Source organism: Seriola aureovittata, chromosome 11 (assembly GCF_021018895.1).
Source record: "Seriola aureovittata isolate HTS-2021-v1 ecotype China chromosome 11, ASM2101889v1, whole genome shotgun sequence".
Lineage (NCBI taxonomy): Eukaryota > Metazoa > Chordata > Actinopteri > Carangiformes > Carangidae > Seriola > Seriola aureovittata.
The window spans coordinates 5,470,882-5,492,839 of record NC_079374.1 but is presented as its reverse complement, the minus strand read 5'-3'; the positions used below and the strand labels follow the sequence as shown (position 1 = coordinate 5,492,839).

The following is a 21,958-nucleotide window of genomic DNA, read 5'->3' as shown; positions in this document are numbered from 1 at the left end:
TCAGAATAAAATCAAGGATTTGAGATGTTAAAAAGTTAATATTTCATCGTGATATTGATGCAGAAATAATCACAGCTTTCGTTGATTTCTCTGTAGATACTGATACTAACAGAAAAAGAACACAACGTGTCCACGATCACAGGCTCAGCTGTTGTCTGCATAGATCTTACCTTGATATATCCTGTCTTCGTCACTGCAGGCTGCAGATCTTCGTACCTGCTGACTGTGTGTCCGAGTGCCGCTCGCTCAGCCCACAGCCATGCCAGACGTAAAGCCTCCACCACCATGTGACTACCCCTCCACCTCCTCCGCCGCAGCCTCCGCCGGCTCTCCTGCTGGCTGCGCCTCTCCCCTCGACCTTGTCATAGACATGGAGCCCTGCATCGCCAACCTCCCCCTGTCCCCCGACCCACTGTCCTCCTTCCCCCGACACAGACCCAGCATTCCTCACTACCCGGGCGTCCAGGGGCCTCACTTCCCTCTCATGGCCAGGTGTAACAGCAGCACCCTGCTCACTAACCTGGGACTGAGGTACTGCTCCAGCAGGCAGGGCCCTCTGGGGGTGGGGCCGGGTCAGGGGATGGCCCAGGGCTCCTGCAACCACACAGGAAGCAACGGCGGCAGGCCTTACAGGAGTATGGAGAACCTGAACTGGAACGCTGTGGCAGATTCTGGCCTGTGTGCGTTCAGTGCTGCCCCCTACAGGAGCGTGGACAGTGAGTTCATTTTACGCTACACATCCACTAGCCATTGGTATGACGGGCCCCCAGATGGATCCATGGTGGGGGCCCATGGACTGCTACCTAACCCGGAGAGCCTGGCATTTTACCCTCGACATGGGCTGCCCAGGAAGGACCTCCCACTCTTCCCCCAGTTGCTGTTTCCAGGTGGTGTCGACGAATGGGATGCAAGGAAAGGGCTGAGGGAGAAACTCCGCCTCCAGAGTGCGAGGTCAGCAGTTGAGCCTCTGAAGCCCCTCCCACTGCGGCCTCAGGTGACCCCAAGTGAAAGGGAGAGTGTGCATCACATGAATTCAACAGGAGCTGGTTCCAGGTCGCTGTGCACAATGCGCATCACCAGCCCAGAGGAGATCAAACAGGAGGTCCTGAGGCGCTTACAGCTCCGGCGGCAGAACAGCAGCCCCAACCTCACTCTCCACAGCTCCCCGTCCACCCCGAAAGCGGTTAAAACATCCTGCACAACAGACAACATTGCAGGTAACAGGAATGGATCAGATTCTGAGTGCCGCAGACCTCCTGTGGGACGCCTTCATATCCCTACATTCGAGGAGTTTAAGAGGATGAGGCAGAAGGAGGGGGAGCAGAGCAAAGAGTCCACAGCGGGTTCTGTGGCACCTGGAAAACCTGAGGCCAACTCGCAGGATGCAGCTGGATCAGAGAGGGAGTTACCTCCTTCTGATCACGCTGTCCCTCAGGCAGGGTCTGATGGAGCAGACAGAGAGCAGAGGGGAAATCCTGAGGAGGTGAAGGGAGCCAAGAGCGCAGGTGAAAGGACAGGCACCAGTGATGAAGGCCTGCAGACCGTCGCCTCCTCAGAAAAACTCCCTTCCAGCGCTGTGAGCAATAACAGCACTGAAGATCGCACCTCCTCCTCCACCTCCATTTCCAGCACATACTCCCCCATCCGCACGGGCCCGTCTCCACGTTCACCCCTGCAGCCCCTGGCCAGCTCAGCCCAGGAGAAAGCCCCCGCCGCAGGGCGAGACGATGGGAGCAGCAGGCGTAGGAGGAGCAGTCTGGAACCAGCTGGGTCGGTTCCTTTCCCGCCCAGCAGGGAGAACTGGGAACGGCCCTCCAGCTGCTGCCCAGCGCTCCTCCTGGAGGGGACGGACCTGTCCAGCTACGGAGCCAAGATTTACAAGATGAAGGACGGCCTCATTGGCTCTGCACTGGACCTCATCAAGAAGAGGTGAGTCTGGGACGGGGGCAGGAGGAGAGGGTGGAGTGGGGTCTATGTGTTTGTTATTGTCAGAAGTGTTCAGATCTTTTTACTTGTAACTATTGCTGCTATCACTTCTGCTGCCATTGCCAAGATACAAGTGGAGTTGGATACAAACCAGCTCCATAGATAAATGAAAACAGATGAGTTTAATTCAATTCTAATTTCTTTTTCAGTTTGTGCTGCATTGAACTGATGAGACATTTACCTTTACCAATAAATATATCGTTTTTAAATCAAGTCAATCTTGTTGATGGTGAAAGTATATCTCTTAGTTCACATGATCTGAGCCCTATAGCAACAGAGGAGCGTATGCAAGTACACTTCCATGTTTGTGCTATGCAGTTCTAGAGCATTGTGCTGGTGTGTGCGAGTTCCATCTGTTTAAGCCCGCGTGTGTTGTGTTATCGATTTATCTCAGTTATTGTGATAACAGCTGTCGGAGCTAACAGTGTTGGCTCCGCAGACGAGGCTGTGGGCGGGAGGCTGGCATGAAGCATGACAGACTGGAAGACTAGCACCGTCCCCACAGACCCACTGTTTCCCTGTCTCTCCTCTCTCTGTCTGTGTCAGCTGTTGGCTAAATAAATGCAGGCCTCACTCCGCTGTGGTTCATTCTGATCAAGGGCAAACAAGAGGAGGGTGTGTTTCTTTTTCTTTTTTTTCTTTTTTTTTACAACACTGTGGTGTCATTTGGGTCCAGGCCTCTATGTGATGTAGATATTAGACCCAGAATACAGAGGATCTACTTGATAAAGCCTGTTGGAGAATATAAACTCCACCCCCTGCAGGCTGCAGGCTGTGATAGATGGGAGATAGACGGTGTCTTTCCCTGCCTGTCAGGACTCTCCACTGACTGTTGTTCCTTTGTTTGCACTGCTAGAAGGGATGATAGATGTCGGAAGCTCCTCTGCATGAAGGAAGCAGAAAAATAACTGCTGTGTGAGACTTTGTGAACAGTACATGTTCAATATGTGAGAGTCTTGGGCTGCAGCTAAAGGTTGTTTGTACGGTTAATCTATAGAATTTATCAGATAGGGAAAACTGCCTTTTGTGATGTTTTGAAATGATTTAAAACCTGATGAGCACTAAGACTATGAGTCTACAGTCACTGCTAGCAGCTCTGTGAGGCTGTTCCTAAGCACAGCCGTGAGCTAAAAGCTAATGTCAGCATGCTAACATGCACGCAGTGACAATGCTAACATGCTGATGCTAAGCAGATATGATATTTACCATTGCAAACATTTGCAAATTAGAATGACACACAAAAACAGCTGGGGCTGATGGGAATGTTATTAGTTTTGCATTTGATCGTAAACCAAAGCACTGGACAAATTGAAAGTTTGACATGATGATGATGATGGTGATGATGATGGTGATGGATGAAAAATAAGAGAACCACCAAAGTTATTACAATTCATCCTGAAGGGAGCATGAACATGGGCAGCAAATTTCACAATAATCCATTCAATAACTGTTGAAACATTTCACCATAAACCACTAATGTGAAGCTCATGGTGGCACTAGAGGAAGAAGTCAGGGAATCACCACAGTCATTAGGATTCATCCTCTGGAGACCACGAATGTCTGTTCAACATTTCATGGCAATCCACCCAAGTGTTGCTCAGATATTTCAGTCTGGACCGAAGTGGTGGATCGACCAACATAGCATGGTTAAAGACTAAATTCACTTTGCAATGATATAAAAACAGAGAACAGCAGCACATGTTTTGAATTTGACTAATCTTTTTAACAAATAATTGATGATCAAAATTGTTGATTCATTGTCTCCCAGTCATTTCAGCAGCACTGCGGTCCCCTTATAGAGCCACCTAACAGCTCCAGCAGCTCACATTCAACATTGTTTATCCCAAGTGGATTCATCTTTTATGTTCAAAAAGCACCCACGATGCAACACGCTGTGCGCTCCCCTTGTGATTTAAATTCAACCTAAGGCTCAGTGAATGCTAATACTTGAAGATTTATTAATTAAACATGGCAATATTCTGTGTGATCTCTGCACCCTGAGGTATTTGACTTCCACCAATAAGTCTCTTTGTTTAAGTGTATCATGCAGCCAGACCTGCACACGGAGCATAATACAACGCGTGCTGCATTATCGCAGTAATATTCATATTATTACACCTGGGAGGGGTTTTTATAGACCACAAATAGAGTGAAGCATTAAAGCAGCACCAGAGTTAATTGTACGCTGCAGTAAAGGTGCACCAGTTATGTGTAGCATTCAAGGGAGGCGTGTATCCACTGTATTTTCTTTAGTGTTTTCCATTTCCAAAGAGAAATATATTGAATTCATTGGAGTGATGTATGCATCGGTGAAAGTGACAGACGGGCTAATTTAAGTGTCACATTGCACCGTTTTGAGCAGTGATCTATCACATACAGTGGTTTCCTGATAAATGAAGCTGTAGGTTATTACTTCCCATGCATCATCTGAGGTGTGACAGCTAATACTGTGAGGGGAGTGGCCTTTAATGACAGTTTGTCCAAGTGAAAACCGATTGGGCGCTTTGGAGATGTATCCTCAAAACTGTATTAATTATATCTGCCTTCTCGCCATGCCACGTTTAATTTGAGCATTTGAGCACTTTTGATCTGCTGCGTCGGCTTCGTTGATTACATGTGTAGCCTAATGCGAGATAATACAGGTTGCCAGGGTTCGCTGTAGTTTTAATATGAAATGTGTGTGTGTGTGTGTGTGTGTGTGTGTGTGTGTGTGTGTGTGTGTGTGCTGATGTGCCACAGAGCATCAGAAGGATGCTGAGAAATGTGTTTTTATGACATGTCCAGAAAGAGCTCAGTATTTTAACTGGGTTGGGAGGGACAGAGCTCAGAATGGACAGAGTTATGTAAGAACCATTAGAATAATGAGATCTCGCCACAGGGATACACGAGGATACATAACAGGCCGAAGTAAACTACATACAGTATCATGGCTGAGGTTAAAACTAGTGCTGGTGCATTTAATTTATTAGGGGATTTACATAAATTTGTTAAATTGTTTAAGTCGTTTAGCAAGCAAATATGCAAACATTTGCCAGTTGCAGCAGCTCGAGTGGGAGGATTTACTGATTTTCTCAGTTTTATATCAGTGTAAATTTAATATCTTTGGTTTCTGTTGGATGGAAAAACATCAAATTGGGTTCTGGGACATGATAATGGACATTTTTCACTTATTTCTAATATTTCTTACACTTTGTTTATCACTTAATCAAAAAGTAGCTGACACATTGGTTAATAAAATATAGATAGCCCTACGTTAAACAAACCAAACACCAAACAGGGGAACAGAAAGAAAACATGCATGTCACCAGTGTCCACAGTAACAGCAGCAGTTTAACTGATGATAACAAGGTCGTGTCCTGTGTGGACACGACAGGAAACATCGGAAAGAAGAGAAAAGAGGAGATAACATGCAACATTAGACTGCAGCATTAAATCATATAAAAGCACAGGAGCCAATATCACTGAGTGTCACATTTATGTGTCGCTACTACTGTAACATTGCCATGATCAAAACTAACCCAACCTGCTCCTGAGACTAACCCTCCCCATCTGTTGTTGCATACACCAGTTTGTGAAAAAAAGTCAATATTTCAGGAATGTACAGACATAGTTGAGACTTTTATGGGTTTTGACCCTTGGGCCTATTAAAACTGCTCAGCCGATGAAAAATCTGTAAATGCCTTTTAATTTTAATAAAAATATAATAATCTCTAAAATTGCTGTTACAAGGGTTTTTTTTCCTTGCAGTCAAAGCAGTGATATATTATTTTGCACTAGTGCGTGTTGGACCGTGAAACTTGCCAGTGGTTGAAAAACAAAATCCATATACTGTGTATAGTTTAGTATAGTATAGTTCCTGTGTGAGTTATTTATCTTAGCTTAGCTTAGCTTAGCTTAGTTTAGTTTAGCTTAGTTAGCTCTTAGCTCAATGTTGGTGTCATTGCACATTTGTTTTGTTCAGCCTCAGTGTTTACACTTCCTGCCCAGCACCAAACGCAACATCGAGCTTAATATGTTCAGAAGTGTAGGTTTTGTTATTTGTGGTGTTCATCTGCCCCCGAGTGGCCAACAAATCAAATCCTGAGACGGATCTATCACAAACGGGCCAATACTTCTGTCTTAAAAGGATTTTTTGAGTATTTTTGTGCCTGGTGACAATATAGAGATGACAGAGAAGGAGGAGAGAGAGAGAGAGAGAGAGATGAGGAATGAAATTCAACAAAGGTCCCCAGCCTGACAAAAGTCGGGCACATTATGGTTCATGGTTGGCGTCTTAACCCCGAGGCCTCTGATGCTTAGATGTCTTGTCTCTGAAGGGTGTGTTGCACTGTTGTGTGTTTTTACAAATGCATGTATAAGTCCCCACGGGCAAGCATTTGTGGTTTCACTGTGGTGTAATTTCAGTGTGTGTGTGTGTGTGTGTGTGTGTGTGTGTCACTGCCTGTGTGCTTTTGTGGGGTGTCTCAGATCACATGTTGGCCGTGTGCTGCAAGAATGGATCCCCAGTTATCAGACAAAGGAATGAAGGGAAAGTATGATGCCTGGGTGTGTTTGTGTGTGGTTGTGTGCAGGCAGCGCCCCTCTGGTCCAGGGGTTCAGGTGTTAATGTCCACTGATGTGTCTAATTACTGTCCTCCTGAAGAGAGTTTGAGAGGCATTGATTTTGGTGTTTGTGGGGGTAGAAGGATGATGGGAGAGGAGGGGGGCGGGTGGAGGGAGGCACAGCAGGGAGCAGAGAGGCATGTGAGCTGGAGAGGGAAGAGTTAGGTGGAATGAATGGCAGGGGTGCTGTAAGGAGAAGTGAGCTCTGCCAGAATTATAATTTCAACCCTCCTCTCCCTCCTTTGACTTTCCCTCTTTCTTCATTTACTCCCTGTCTCTCACATCCTGACTCTCCTCCCTCTCCTCCTTCTCTTCTCTGCCTCCCATCCTTTCGCTCTCCCACTCCTTGCCTTCCTCTTCTTCCCCTTGTCCTTCCCTTTCCCTCCCTCCCTTCTCTCCATCCATCCATCTCTCTCTCTCTCTCTCTCTCTCTCTCTCTCCTCCGTACCTCCGTCTCCTCCTCTCTTTACCAGCTGCAGTGCAGAGATCTCCGCCGAGGCCCCCGTCAGGCTGTCAGGTGACCGGCACGGAGGCTGTGACATCACCGCCCCCTCGACCGACTGTCAGCCCTCCGCCGTTGCCATGGCAACGTCGGCAACGGCCTGCGGAGCTGAGGCTGGCGACGAGACGCCTGCAGGAGGAGGAGGAAGAGAGGAAGCAGGAGAATGCGTAAGGACTCGTTTTCGTTTTCTTTCTTCTCTTTCTGTGTCTTAAAATGTGTCGTCTGTGCGTGTCTTCGCTCGCCGCTTTGCATTGTTGCTTCGCAATGTGCAGAAACACACTAGATCTATTGGTATTCAAGGATGACAGGGACAAGCAAGGGGACTGCGACACACACACACACACACACATACACACACACGCACATCACTCTCACATACTGATGCAGAGGTATTTGTTGAGACAAGAACAGGCATGCAGCACTCTGTTTTCCAGCAACAGCTCGACGTCTGAGGGTGCAGTAAAAAAAAGAGGATTAAGCCCCCCTCCAGCTGCGGGCTGCTGGTAACTCAGCGTTTCATTCCCTGCTCTCTGCAGCTTGACACCAGCCTCAGCTGCAGCTAGCCTTGTGCTCCTCTCTGTGCATCTGCAGAACAGAAGAGCCGGACTGACATGGAGTCGCATCTTGCTTGCTTGCATGCTACAAGGCTGTAGGTAGTTTAGAGAACAGATGTCGGGGTGCGTACGATTCTAGCCTTGCTTCGTTCTTTGGCTTTGAATCCACAATGGATCCTGCCTCTGCATTCTTAAAGTAAGGGCTGCTGTTTGATAATTCAGCGGAACATGAATTATTCTCCTCAGTATTATGTGATTGCTGCAAGCTGTATATCATGTTGCCTTCTGGTGGAGGGAGATGAAAACCTTCCTCCGCCTTTCAGTCATGTGTAGCTGTTAGTTGTCAGAGAATTGTCAACATTTAGGGAGGTAATCATCGCAAAGCCAATATCATCAAATGCAATGGATGCGGGTGATGCCTCTGGGGTGAGGAGCTGCATGTCAAAGTGCTGACCTTTGAACTTTCAACCTCAGGTCAACTCTCAGGGGCTTGATAGACCCCTAAAAGGATTTTAAAAGCCACGTGAGGAGTGTTTGTCCACGCAGAATGCTGCAGTGTGTCAGGGAATTCCTCGCTTCACCTCAAAAAATAAAAAATAAAAAAGCCAGGAGATGCTTTGAATTGTCACTTGGGGGACGTCTCTCATCTTCAAGGCTGGGTGGCTTCAAGTTGTGATAAGAGCAGATTTTTGGATATGTGGCCTTGTTGTGTTTAGAGTCTATTACAAGACTTGGCAGACGCTCAGTGCTGTATCTCAGTATGAAATTTGGATTCTTGTCAGTTCTACAAGCTGGGATCAGAGAGATAACCAAGACTTGTTATGTAATGATGTCATGACAGTCATGTTGACATCGTACATGAAAACTCCTCACGCAGACGCGCACAGACACATGAACTGTGATTCCTCTCTCCTTATCTCCTCGGAAGAGTCTTGCCCCTTTTTCATCTGTTGCTATAGAAACGTGACAGTTTGATTGACGCACGTGTCCTTCCACCTGGCAGCACACCGGTCTGGGCTGCAGGCGCTCCAGCTCGGACGCAGCCTATGAGCTGGCTGAGACGGTGAGGGCGCAGCGCGAGTGCCGTCTCCGGCCCCACTACAGCGACCCCATGCCAGCCGACGCCTCCAAGCGCAAACAGCTGGAGATGAAGATCGCTGCTGCCGCCCGACTCCACGGCCACCGCCGAGACAGAGACAGAGACAGTGGTGAGTGCATGACAACTTAGTCACAATCAAAACAAGTGTTTGACATGCTTTCTGTATTAATCCATTAAATATTTATGTTACAGTTGAGCAACTTTGGAGCAAATGATGACAAAACTGAAGCTGCAATGTCATATTATAAAACTAGAAAGTATTCAGGATGCAAATTATCCAAGGGATATAATTCAAGGCCGCACAATTTCAAGTCAAATTTGTCATTTGAAATAAAAATGTTTACAAATTTTTAATCTGCTTCTGGATTCAAATCTGCATCAAAACCCACACAGTGATGGACAGTTATGCTGAATGGCAGATTGGTGATGTTTACAAAATTATCAAATTGTCATTGTAACTGAATCATCACATATTGGTGAGATTTTGCAGGGCTACCTCAGTGGTTGGTTTCTGCATGTGTTCATGCTCATACATTTATGTCAAGTAGACACCAAAAGGAAACCATGTATAAGAAAAGAGTGAAAAACAAAACAAAAAAAATGTACCCAAATGTTTTATGCAGATTACTTTTCAGGAGGAGTAATGAAAACAAAAATGTTTTCCAGAAGAATTCACAGTGGCAGACAAGCTGTCAGTGTGGAAATGAGCATGAAATAATTGTCTTGAAGCATGACGGGACAGAAGAAGAGTTTTGCTTCTAAAAAGTTGCCATTTCACAAAGAAGTTTCCCATCACCTCAAACCTCCAGTTCTAGAGAATACATAATATCGTGAAGCCAGTAAAAGATGGCGTCTTGCTAATAAAGATGTGAAGGCTAACATGTCTGACAGTCCTCAGTGATGCCAAATGTCGCAACAAAGGGGCAGTTCTTCATTATAGTTTTAAATAATTTGGACATCGCATAAATCTGACCATGAATAAAACATGTGACTTAAATTAAATGTAGATGCATCAGTCACATCTGTCACACCTGTCCTCTACCTCTGGATATATTTCAGACAATCAAGCTTTAGGAAAGTGAACCTTGTGTAACCTTGTGTAAAGTCAATTATGGTTTAAAGCGTACTCCAGTGATTTAGTCTTAAATTTCCATAAAATTGTGAGACCTACAAAGACAGATGAACAAAAGAATAATCTAAATCAAAGCAGCAGAGAGATATATTTGGAGTTTTAGTCCCTAGTGTGGCTCAAGCTGTAAAAACACTGAATCCCTCATTTCCCATTATGCAACTCTTTGATTTCTTTTTGTTAGCCCCTCCCTACCTGGCAAATGCCCACATCATTCAAATTCCACATCTCCGGGTCTTTGTATGTAAGTTTCCACGCCCAAGCTGGCAAAAAACAAACAAACACAGGGGTCCAAACACATAACTTTCATGGCAGAGGTAGTAATTGATTGTCAGTCACTTAACTTAAAGGAGCTATTTGTAAGTTCTGCTATTGCTACACAGCTAGCATTAGCATTAACAGCTGATTCCTTACCAGGCCTGGTAAGGAATCTCTTACAAGACCTCTCTAAGGAATTTCTCTTTACAAGACAAGAGGTTATATTAAGCCCCATGAGATATGCTTCTACTGCTTCACGGCAGCCTGGATGCTACAGTGACTCGGTATCGGAAAGTGACAAGACTGAGTTAGCTGATTAGCATGCTAAGTTCAGTAGTAGAAAAGAAGTGATAGAAATAGAAGCAAAACAAGAGGGTTGGAGACAGTCCTTGGCAAAAGAATGTATGTAAGTAAGTAAAGGAATGAAGTTTGATGTTGAACTTGCAAAGTTTCTAGTAGACTGGTATGTTAACAGCTGTTAATGCTAACATTGGCTATGTAGCGATAACAGAACTAACTCCTTTAAAAGTCATCTCACTGGACAACTTTGATTGAATCTTAGTTATTACAACAACCCATGCTCCTCTTGAGTGCGGTGACTACCATTTAGGGTCGCGGGCAGCATGATGTGATCAAGTATCTTAACACATAAACACGCGAGTAATAATAAAACAAATTTGTCCAAAAACAGGCTTTGATCCCATCTTTTTATCAGCGGTTCTGACTTGATGCTTCCTTCCTGTGGGGAACTACATCCAGTCTGCTCTGTTAATAAATCCCTAGACTTGTACAGAACTCCACGTCCTCATTACATCTCCCTCACCTCCCCTCATCAAGGAAGGTGAATCACCGTAAAATTCTGAATGAATCTCCATCTGAAGCCGGCATTTTACAATCTGTCGCATTTTGAAAAAGATTAAGGCTATTAAGAGCTGCATTTGTTTTGTATTAACATCTCTTATACAACTCAGTGCCATCCTCATCTCACCTCCCCCACCAAACACCCAAACACACACACACACACACATATATATACACACAGAGCTCCCTTGCTAATACTGTGCTGTCAACAGAAGCTCTTTGACACTGGACGCCGGCCACAGAATGTCAGTCAATATGGCATATGCTAATGGTGACCTTGTTGCTCTTTCCAGCAGATAAAGGGGATATGCGCTAGAAATATATTTTTCCTCAGAGCAAAAGAATTATCATCAAGTGGTTTCATGTTGATACATAATTAACATGGCACATGTATAATGAACCAGGTGTTTGAATGAAACATTTGAAAGCTTGTCTTAGCAGCTCAGCAAACACATACAGTCCCTCGGTTCGAACACACACACACACACACACACACACACACACACACACACACACACAGTATTGACATGATATGTATTGACAACAAAGGTTAAGTCCTTGACTGGAGGGTTAGGGATCTAATTATTGGAGTAAGATGATATCTATAATAGTTCCTTCATTTTGACATGGCCACTAATGACTAGTCCAGATTAAATGGGCGTTCATTTGGGTGGTTGCTATTAATGGTATGTGTGTGTGTGTGTGTGTGTGTGTCTGTAGAGACTAAATACACAAGCACTAATGAATCTTCACCTCCCCAGCTCCAGCAGCAATTCGCGGTCGCTCTGAGCCCCCTGGTGAGGAGCGTCAAGCGGGTCTGGGCGTGACTCGGTCCGGGCAGCATCGCTGGAGCACCATCAGCAGTCTGAGTGCTGACAGCGGTGTGGTGGGTCTGAGTGATGAGCGGGAGGAGGAGGACAGCGAGCCTCGCCGTTACCGCAGAACCCGGGGAGCAGAGGTTGAACGGGTGGACAGCGGCATCGGCCCGGGGCTGTCCCGCACCTGGAAGAGGCCCTCTGCCTCCCTCAGAGCCTGGGAGGCCCAGAGACCCTGTCCAGACTGTGGACTGAGGGACGGAGCCTCCAAAGAGCGAGGAGAGCGCATGTGTGAACGTTGCTCCAAACTGCGCACAGAGCGTAAAGAAGCCATCTTGGAGTTCCTGAACACGGAGTCGAGCTACGGCGAGGACCTGCGGATCATCAAAGAGGAATTTTATTGCCCCATGCAGAGCGCCGGCCTGCTGACAGCTGAGCAGCTCACTGTGGTGTTTGGTAACGTTCAGGAGCTGATAGATGTCAATGATCGCTTCACTGAACACCTGCAGGACAGCATCGACCAGGCCTTTGACCAGGTGACCCATGCTCTGTCATATTGGTGGTCATATTTTGCAGATTTTCAATGCTGTTAAGCTGCTGGTGTTACATAATTCACCTTCAGGGTCACATTTATAAAGACATTGAACGGCATGCTTTCTTTTGAGGGCAAATACCCACAGTACAATGCAAAGATGTTCATATTAACAAAACATTGAAACAATCTGAGATTATTTCAACTTTCTAATGCAATATAACCCAAGGATTCTCTATACACATCCAACCCACAAGGTTACGCACAAGTTCACACACACAAACCAAATCCCTGTCAAAAATGTTAATAGCCTATATCAACAGAATCAAAGGTTTTAGTTGGAGTAATGTGAAAGCATGAGGGCCCAAAGAAGAGAGAAAAAATGATGGGCGATAAGCCTAGATTTCAAAACCTCAACAGGACCTGACTCAAGAACTTGAGCTCCAAGCTCAGTGAGCAAAAGGACTTTTTGTTAAACCTAGGAACAGTTCAAATAAACAGTGTAGAAAGAGTGTAATGAAGGTAGTAAGGTGGGACATGCAGGGTAGAGCCAATCTGTTTGTAAGTCAGAAGGAGGGTTGTGAAACTCGCTCTTGCTTGCAGTGCAGCACCGTTGGGTTTGGTGAAGGTCAGGAAAAAAGTATTTCAGCATCTTTAGTTGCTAAATTGGGGCCCATCCCAACTATTTTACTTCAATGAAAAAAGCAGATTTTGTAACGTTCCTGATACGTGGCTCAAAGGTCAGAGAGTTTCAACAACTTCCAAGAGAAACCGGCTTGTTTTACATCTTCCCTGGAATCAAGACGCATTTTTGATCAGATTTGAGTGGACCTTGTGGTAAAATCATTTGGTCAAATACTTTTTCCAAGGTCGACAGTGAGCTGTGACTCAGTTTTTAAGCCAATGTGGACAAGAAATCATTTAAACGCTCTCAATATTTTTTGCAATCCCATGACAACTGGAAGCAACTGATACTGGAAGAGCAACTTGTTTTGTCAACCAGTCTTTTTCTTTTTTTTTTTTAAATTCTTGTACCATGATTTAGCCATCTCCCATCTTGATTCAAAATACTAACACTCATGTCTAGAAAACATCTGCTGCTCTCACACGAAACTCTTCCCACTGCAACTCACAGTTCATCCAATCCAATGCACCCTTTGCAATATGTTTGTCACTCCTTTGCTTAATCACACCTGCTGTTTCACAGAGCTCACCTGAAAGCCACTGTATGCTGCAACTGTCGTAATCACATAAAGCATTTCATAAGACCCAACTCCAGCACTCCAGCTGTAACCTGCAGGCTCTGAGGATATAAACTCTTATGGGAGTAGTTATAAATGCCACTCCCAAGTCACCACTGTGCTGAGCTTGGTTTATCCTTGAGGGAAGCGATGACGTCAGAGCCAAATATAAACTCTGTACATATTCTGCATGCACATAATTTTTTATTACGGTACCAGCAGATGACTTGCTGGGACAAACTGTTTCCCAGTAAAAGACTTGACCGTTTTCTCTCATGTGGTTTGACCTCAGGGAGACGAGGACCTGCTGACAGTGTACATAGGAGAGATCTTTCTGGAGTTCGTCAACATGCTGCCCGCCTTCCAGACCTACTGCCTGCAGCAGTCCACCTCGGTCAACTTGCTCAACACGCTGGAGAAGGAGAAAGAACTGCTCCGGTATGCACAAAGCACAAGGACTCATCTTTTCTGTGATGGCGAAGTTACTCTGGGAGCTTTCTCGAGTTCCTGCCACGGCTGTTCTGTGTAATTCTTAATGGAAAAGACAGGGGGTTATCACTAATTCAGAAGAAGGTCTATTTTAAGAGTAGAGCTGCAATGATTCATATTTTTAGACAGCACCACAGCTCACCCATGAGTCAGGCCGTCCTGCGATTCGTATTAATCAACTTTTTAAGAGATCTCCGAGGGCATGCACAGACCGTACGAATCTCTCTGTTTTCATCTCAATTTCCTGTTTCTCTTTTCAGAATCTTCCTGGATGTTTCCCAGAACGACAACACAGCACTGCGTCGTATGAACTTGCGCTCCTTCCTCATGGCGCCCCTCCAGCGTGTGACCAAATACCCACTTTTATTGAGCCGCATCATCAAGGTCACTCCCGAATGTCACCCCGACTACGCACGTCTCCGCGAGGCCAAGAGCCGCGTGGAGTCCCACCTGGAGCATATCAACATGAAGACCAAGCAGGAGGGCAACGGCGTCACCTGGTCCCTGCGCTCATTCCGCCGAGACAGCCGCAAGAACCGGGAGGTGATCAACATCGAGATGCGAGAGGTGTCGATGAAGACGGTGGGCTGGGCGAGAGAAAACACGCGCTTCGTCATGGAGGGACCACTCCAGTTGTCCCAGCCGGCAGATGGCCAGTGGGTGAAGAAGGGCAGCAAGGCCCTCAAGTTCCAAAATGTTCAGAGTCTGCTCATGGTGAGGACACAGCGGGCAGGTGAAGCCCCGGGACAGGGCAACGACCTGGGGGCACGGGGAGATCAGGTGGAGGGCGGTGGAGAGAGCATTCGTGATGGAGTGCTGGTTCTAATCAAGGACAAAAGCAGCGGGAAGTTCGCCGTGCTGAGAGAGCCCATCCGCCTGGGGAACTGTGTGGTTTCCACAGATCCGGACAGCGAGGACACATTCGAGGTGCTGGACATTCGACGGGAGTCTTTCGTTTTCCGCGCCTCGGACAAATCTCGTACCCAGCAGTGGTTCCATCAGATTAAGAGATACACTCGAGACTTGGGCACCTGGAGGAAAAGACGCAATGCTTTGCCCAACATCATGATCAACACAAACCAGACCCGCTCCTGAGACCAAACCCACCCCTCCCCCCGTTCTTTGTTACACTGTAAATAACCTGAATCCTTCTACTGCAAAATCAGCTGACAACAAGAAACATTTCTGAGTGACACCACTGTTATAACGTGTGAGATTTCAGTTAAAAAAAAAATCTTTCTCAGAGTCTCTTGAGGGTAAGTTAGAGAAAGATCAAGCACTTTTTTTCTTACAGAGCTATAAGTGCACCACATGTCATGAAGTTAACGTATGAAGATTTAATTTAAAGCCGTTACATGAAAAAAAATATCAGATTCTTGGACAACCAAAAAAACTTGGGCTGTGCTCGTCAGCCTTGATTGTAAAGACTGTTTGCTCTTGGAGAAAGAGAGCCGTGTTTTCAGTGAATAAGGCGTGTCTGTTGAATAGCATGACTGAACGTAACTGACTGCAAAAAGAAGAATTGTAATGTCATTTTTTTTTTTTTTTTTTATACAAGACAGTTGCGCGGGGGGAAATGTTTGTTTTGGTATGTAACGGTAGAGATGTGGTCAAGAGCATTGTCCAGTGGTTTCTGTTTGTTGTCACTGCCCTCTCCTGTCTGTGCCGCCCTCTGCTGTCCGTTGGCGGCAGAGCAACTTTCACTGCCAGAGATGCAGTTGAGCAGAGCCTCTCTTAACAGGCTGAACAGACCTCCTGTATCACTGTGTTGAAATGAGAACTCACGTAACAGCAATAACCTCTGCCAGTTTTCAAAAGAAGTAGCTACTGTATATGCATTTCATTTCCCCCAAGGTTTCCTTTTTGCCGTTCAGGTGTTTATCCTGCTTCAATGAGCGCCGTGTTTCATGTTGAGTTTCACGCGGCTGATTCAACTGAAGTCTCAAATCCGATCATGTTTGTTGCCTTCCCTCGTCATCCTAACACTAAGGAAGTCTCATAAGTTTGTGAGAAGTCTAGTCAATCTACTGTGTGTTAGTTAACATCATGCCAAATAGGTAAAGTCAAACACTACACTTTCCCTCACTGTGTGTTAAGTGCAGAGTTTTTCCACCTGGGGTTTTGGTTCAGATACATTGATATTTGTTTGTTCTACAAAATATCCAAAAGTAATGGAAAATGGTATTCTCAAATTACGAGAGCCAAAGGAGTCTTTTAATTTTTTGTTTTGTCCAACCAACAGTCCAAACCCCAAAGTTATTTAATTTACAATTATACAAGCATTATTTGAGAAACTGGAACCAGCTATTTTTTTTTTTTTTTTGGCAGTTTTAAATAAATATTGCTGACTTTGAGTCAATGCACTATCTACTGACTTATCATTTCAGTATATATTTCCATATATAAATAATATAGGTTGGAAATATGTGACTATTTCATGACCCTAAAAGTAGAAAGCAAAAAAAAAAAAAAAAAAATCTATTTTTAAACTGGCATGATGACATGACATAAAATCTCCAGTGGGGTCACAAAAATTTCTTGATGAACTCTCCTCAAAACAATAACAAAACAAAAACCATCCGTTCATAACATGGTTTTAACTGTCTTAATAATGTGACGTAGCAATGAGTTGTTGTGCCTTGATTACTGTTAAGTTGAAGCTGACTGAAATATTTCCAATCCCTTACAGTAGCTTTTATCTCCGACATGTGGACTAGACTGCCCTCTGCTGGCGCTCCGTTGAGATCAATTTACAGGCAATATCATTATTCCTCTGACGGTCCCTGGCTGCTGGTGACGTGTGATCACCTGATCTCCTATTTTTTTTTTTTTTTTTTTTTTAGTGTGTTTTTACTTCTCCTGATTGTGTGTTTATTTATGAAGGCTTTATTTTTGTTTAATGCACTTTATTCTGATTCAGTAATACAACACTCTGTGTAGCTGCTGGTAAAAAATATGTTACGCGGTCTTGTTTGATCACAATTCTTCACGTTGGAAGGAAATCTTGTCGACAAAAGCTGATTTCAGCGTCTCGAGACAATACAGTTGATCCAGTCATCAAACCAAAACCACTATTTAAGACCGACGCTGTTTTGTTTGCAATGAAGTAGCACTAGAAGAGGTAGCGAATCACTGTGTTTTGGGAGGGCGGGGCTGCTCAACTCCACACCAACACTCCTGGGCTGTTGGGAGGACGCTGTTTCAGATTAACCCTTCCAATATGTGGGGAAAAAAAAAACAAAACCAAGACTGCTTTGTATGAGTCGCATACCATTATTTCCCCTTTTCTCATTTGCGTTTGAAAGGCCTGATGTATTATTTCCCCAATGAATTCTATTAAAATATTTTAAACGACAACCTTGCTCGCGTCCTTCTGAGCGATTTGTTCATTTGCAAAATCTGGCGAAGCTTGAAACATAGAACGCAGAATATATTTACAGTCATTTTTAAGCAACTGTAGAACAACTGATTCAAAGACAGAAACACAAACGGTACAAGTGGAATGCACTTATTACTCCACGAAACAAAAACACAAGATGCAAGAGTTTGAAAGTGAAATATTTCTATAAAATACAGTTCAGCTCCACTACAGTAAAGAGGCAAACAGAAGCTTGGATGCTGACAGTAGAAACAAACCTTCAAGACATTTCCTTAAGTGAAAAAACAGTAAACATAGAACATGCAGTACATGACATTCTGACTATTTTGTAATTTTGCTCACGGATCTCCAGAGAAAGCTTCATCACTCGACATCCAAAATATTCAAAAGGCTCAAGAGACATATTCATTGGCACTGTTCTGCAAGGGGTTCCTTGCTGTTGAAAAGAAAAGAAATCTAACTAATCACGGAGTAGCTTTATATCATGTGAAGTGCATCTTTGTCTTTTCTTTGGCTCTTCCTCTCCTGTAGCCTCATTTATAAAAAAAAAAATCCTGTGTATTCAGGTCAGATAATAATGACCAAAATCCAAACAGAGACTTTTTAACAAAAGTCAGAAAAGATCCAGATCTGGTGAGATGCTGTAAAATGTATTTTACATTTTGGATTGTAGATTTAATCGTCTGATTGTTGCATCACTTACTTTCTTCCTGAATTAGACTCCTGGATCTCTGATTGGATGCACCCATTTTTTGACAATAATTCAGACTCCTAAGAAATATCACAAGGCGTCGACTCGTCTGTTGAACAACACGAACACATTTTACGTTTTCTTTTTTTTTTTTGCTTTATGATATTTTTGTAAATAAACACAAACCACCACGGAAAGTAAGCTCTGCACGGCAGGAGCACTGTGGGCGATCTCCGCCTGTCTTCTTGAATGAATTAAACATCAATTTACTATAATTCAAAAACAAAGAAAGTCGACTGTTGCAAATTAGATGAAACCTTTGCAAAACCAACTCAGGGAAACAATAACAGATGCATCAGATGAAGCTGTGAACACGGATATCCAACAACCAGCAACAAACCAAACCTTCGATCTTAAGCCTCCGAACGAGGGTGTCAAACTCTGGCACCTTCTCTGCCACCCTTCTGACAGACTGCCATCCACCTGAAGCACCTCTCATGCATACATTCACACAGACACACACATATTCATCCGCGCACTCACACAGTCTGTCCTAGGCTGATGGCACCTCAGGCAGATCCCTGGGTCTTGCCTTCCAGGTGGGGTAAGGTCTCCGATCTGCAGCAGCCGTGGAGAGGTTCCAGCCCGGGGTAGCTACTGCGCCCTCCTCCATCTCCCACAGCCAATCACCGCCTCCCAGCTTTACTTGTCCCCGCCAGACTCGGACTCCTTGGCCAGGCCACGGATGGACAGGTCGTACACCACCTCCTCGATCTTCTTCACGTCGTACTTGAGGCCGTCGTAGCGCTTCCGCAGCGGGTCGTTCTTCAGGTTGAGCAGGCGGAAGCCCGAGTCCAGCTCATTGATGAAGTTGGAGATGCGGAGCGGCCGGTTGTAGTCTCCGGCTGTGACGCTGTTTACCGCCAACCGTGACTGAAAAAACCACAGCACGAATTGAACAGTTACTTAGCTTACACATATAATGATCCTATTACTTTTTACTTGGTACACCTTATGCTACAGCTGGAAATGTCATGGTGTATTAGAGACACAAAGCATCGTTCTAACATTTGTACGTTCTTAATATAACAACAACAAACTCACCAGTTCACTAGCCATGATCAGCACACCTGCCAGGTAGTCCTCCACGTCCAGGTGAAAGCCTTTCTCTCGCACCACCTCAACTGGGGGGTGAAGAGAGTCAAGAGTCAGGCCACATCCCTCAGTAACAGTTACACACCAACACATGAAGTGGTACCTACTGCCAAGTATCTGAGCCACCTCCTCCCGAGTCACAAGAGCTTCACTCTCCAGGTAGACGACAAAGGCTGCTAAGAAAGCCAAGCGCTGCAGGACAAACCGCCAGTGTTCATGGAACCTGAGGGGGAAACCAGAGAGATCAGAGAGAGGGAGACGAAACACTTTACTTTATTTCATCGCGATAATCCACCCAGTGTCAATTCTGAGTCCTGAGTATAGTATAGAAGCATGAGAAAGTTGTGGAAATATTAGCCAAGCCAAAAAGAAGAGTAAAGCAATGACACAGACACAAGCAGACAAGAGTTGATTTGCTTTGTAAGCCGAGCACACAAAAGCATTATGTGACGAGTGGCTCTTACCTGTAATACTGCTCCACAGGAAATTTTGTTTTGAGGTCTGCAATTTGTGTCCGGACTGTGCAGAACAACTCGCGTGCCTTTGCACATTTACTGGGAACTAGTAGCAGACAGGAAAAAGAGAAGGACACATTTGAGGGCTCAAACAACATTAAGTAACAAGTCAAAACAGTTCACACTGTTTAACACTCACTTTCTTTGAATCCAGTCGGCTGGTGGACACTTTGGAGAACTGTCAGTATTTCTCTAGCAGTCTGCTCCAACGTCTGAACCACCTTACGGATATCCTGCAGAAACATGTAAAAAGTGTTTTGTTTATAGGAGTATCTCTCCTAACATGTCAGTAAAACATAATGTACTAACAATACAACACATTTAATGGATCACTGACACCTTCAAGTCAATGCAATGTAATTCTTTTTGGGGAGTTTCTTTGTGCTCACCTGGAATCTGAGGTTACATGCATGTCCCACGGTATTTATGAGCATAAAAACTAGTATGTAATCAAATTATGGTCCAGTATGTAAATATATTTTATACAAGTGTGATGTGGAAACTTGAAACCTCCAGCACAAACACACTGGACTGACTATTCAATGAGGTTGGGGACATCCTCTGTCCAGCAGTTAAACTTTTAAAACCACAATTTGGATTCTACAGTTAGGGAGAAAGATTAAATGTAATTTTAAATAGTTAACCAGACCAGACCAAATATTACTCTAAGCAGAGTATTTTCACATGTATGAACACATGATATGGGTCTTTGAGATGGGTGTTCGCTCACACATGTGCCGAATTAAAGCACGTACACGTCTAATGTGAGAAATTAGGTTACGATAAGTATACACTGTCAGATAAAGACGACAGCGTTAAAATGACGATTTTTTAAATGAAGCTTGGCGTTACCCACTGTACCTAATCGACCGCGCGTAGAAGAAACCAAGCAGACAGCAGAGCGTCATTAATTTACATTATAGTTTAAGTGACACGTCTATTATGCATTTTTATGAAGTTGGATAAAATCGCGTTAAACAGCTATTTATCGCAGTCGATCGCTACAGGCTGTGCCGCTTCATGAACAGGACCTCTGTCATTTTTTAACAGTTTATGGAGAGAAATTGTTTACTGTGTGTTGGCAAGGTTTCGGCTCGTTAGCAGCTAGCTAACCGTCTCTGAGAGCTAATGTTGACGGGCTGTTCATTCATACCTCTCTGACGTCCTGGTCGGCGCTCAGGAAGCCCTGGATGTAACTGAACATCTCGGTGACAGACATTTCTGATCAGAGTCAAACTGACGACAATGAAGACGAACCGTACGCTGCTAATTCACAAAAACATCAACGTGCACGAAAACCGTCCCCGCCGCTTCGACAGGCGCGTGGAGATGACGTCACCGCCTCGACGTCACGTTGTTGTCGCTTCGTGTTTTCTGCAAATGAATAAATGAAGAAAAAAAAATGAGAAGAGATAAAAAAAAAAAGAAAATATAAAAACAAAGCACCCATTCTTCTATAAATTATTGGTTTAATACATGAACAGGAACAGCATTGTTTGCAGGAAAGAAATGTGATAACTCCTCTGTTTATTTTATCTAGACAGACAGATGCTGTATTATCTCATTCACCCTGTTGACGGAGCCAAAGCACCACCCTTCTCATATTACCCTACAATGCCTTCAAAAAAACAGCACTCTTACCAGGTACAGTAACACTCTAAGTAAATTAACATGAGAAAGTAAATAAATCTTAATTTCAGTTTTCCATCATAAATTTAAAAATTATGACATCATATCATAATATATCATAATTGCTTTATTTTACAAACCAACATTTTGACTTATTATCCCATAATTATGTTTAAAATCAGTTAATTTTGACTTAATTTTATTTTAATCATTCCTAATGTTCACGTTCACTGGTCGAAATGATCCTCCATACATTTCATAGATATGTATCCTAAAGTCAAATTCCAGGTGCTGGGGGAAAAGGTAAAAGTAGCAATACCACAATATGAAAATAATTTATTTCAAAAATCCTTCATTTACATAAGTAAAGTACATCTGGCAAACCAAAAGTGATTATGATTAATTGCCATTGACTGAGATGTAAAGCAACAGAAAATGATGTATTACATTAATATATCCATTAATTATAATCCCTTTATGAATGGTGCCTTATGAGAATGTAGTAGCCTACTGATAGGAAA

The 21,958-nt window shown here is 44.2% G+C and overlaps 2 protein-coding genes across 5 annotated transcripts in view; one reads left to right on the top strand and one right to left on the bottom strand.

Moving 5' to 3' along the window:
* The window catches only part of si:dkey-91i10.2 (uncharacterized protein LOC555224 homolog), a 60,844-nt gene extending 43,419 nt beyond the window's left edge, over positions 1-17,425 (top strand). For 3 of the 4 annotated variants that reach the window (XM_056388740.1, XM_056388742.1, XM_056388743.1), the window contains 6 exons: positions 200-1,929; positions 7,062-7,257; positions 8,648-8,852; positions 11,753-12,342; positions 13,872-14,017; positions 14,329-17,425. In XM_056388740.1, the coding sequence (XP_056244715.1) occupies positions 260-1,929; positions 7,062-7,257; positions 8,648-8,852; positions 11,753-12,342; positions 13,872-14,017; positions 14,329-15,163 (3,642 nt within the window). In that variant the 5' untranslated portion in view covers positions 200-259 and the 3' untranslated portion in view covers positions 15,164-17,425. The remainder of the gene's footprint in view (positions 1-199; positions 1,930-7,061; positions 7,258-8,647; positions 8,853-11,752; positions 12,343-13,871; positions 14,018-14,328) is intronic. The other variant, XM_056388744.1, reaches the window with a different exon arrangement.
* A 72-nt stretch (positions 17,426-17,497) lies between these two features.
* Positions 17,498-21,144, bottom strand: tsn (translin). The gene is made up of 6 exons (XM_056388747.1): positions 20,962-21,144; positions 19,948-20,041; positions 19,758-19,854; positions 19,401-19,516; positions 19,243-19,322; positions 17,498-19,071 (listed from the first exon to the last, which is right to left on the bottom strand). The coding sequence occupies exons 1-6, from the start codon at positions 21,025-21,027 to the stop codon at positions 18,841-18,843; spliced, it is 684 nt and encodes a 227-aa protein (XP_056244722.1). The 5' UTR covers positions 21,028-21,144; the 3' UTR covers positions 17,498-18,840.
* Between the last annotated feature and the right edge of the window lie 814 nt (positions 21,145-21,958).

Coding starts and splice junctions, on each gene's coding strand:
- tsn (XM_056388747.1), bottom strand. CDS start 21,027: ATGTCTGTCACCGAGATGTTCAGTTACATCCAGGGCTTCCTGAGCGCC. Junction 20,042..20,961: donor CCGACCAGGACGTCAGAGAG/GTATGAATGAAC, acceptor ATGTTTCTGCAG/GATATCCGTAAGGTGGTTCA. Junction 19,072..19,242: donor TGATCATGGCTAGTGAACTG/GTGAGTTTGTTG, acceptor TGGTTTTTTCAG/TCACGGTTGGCGGTAAACAG.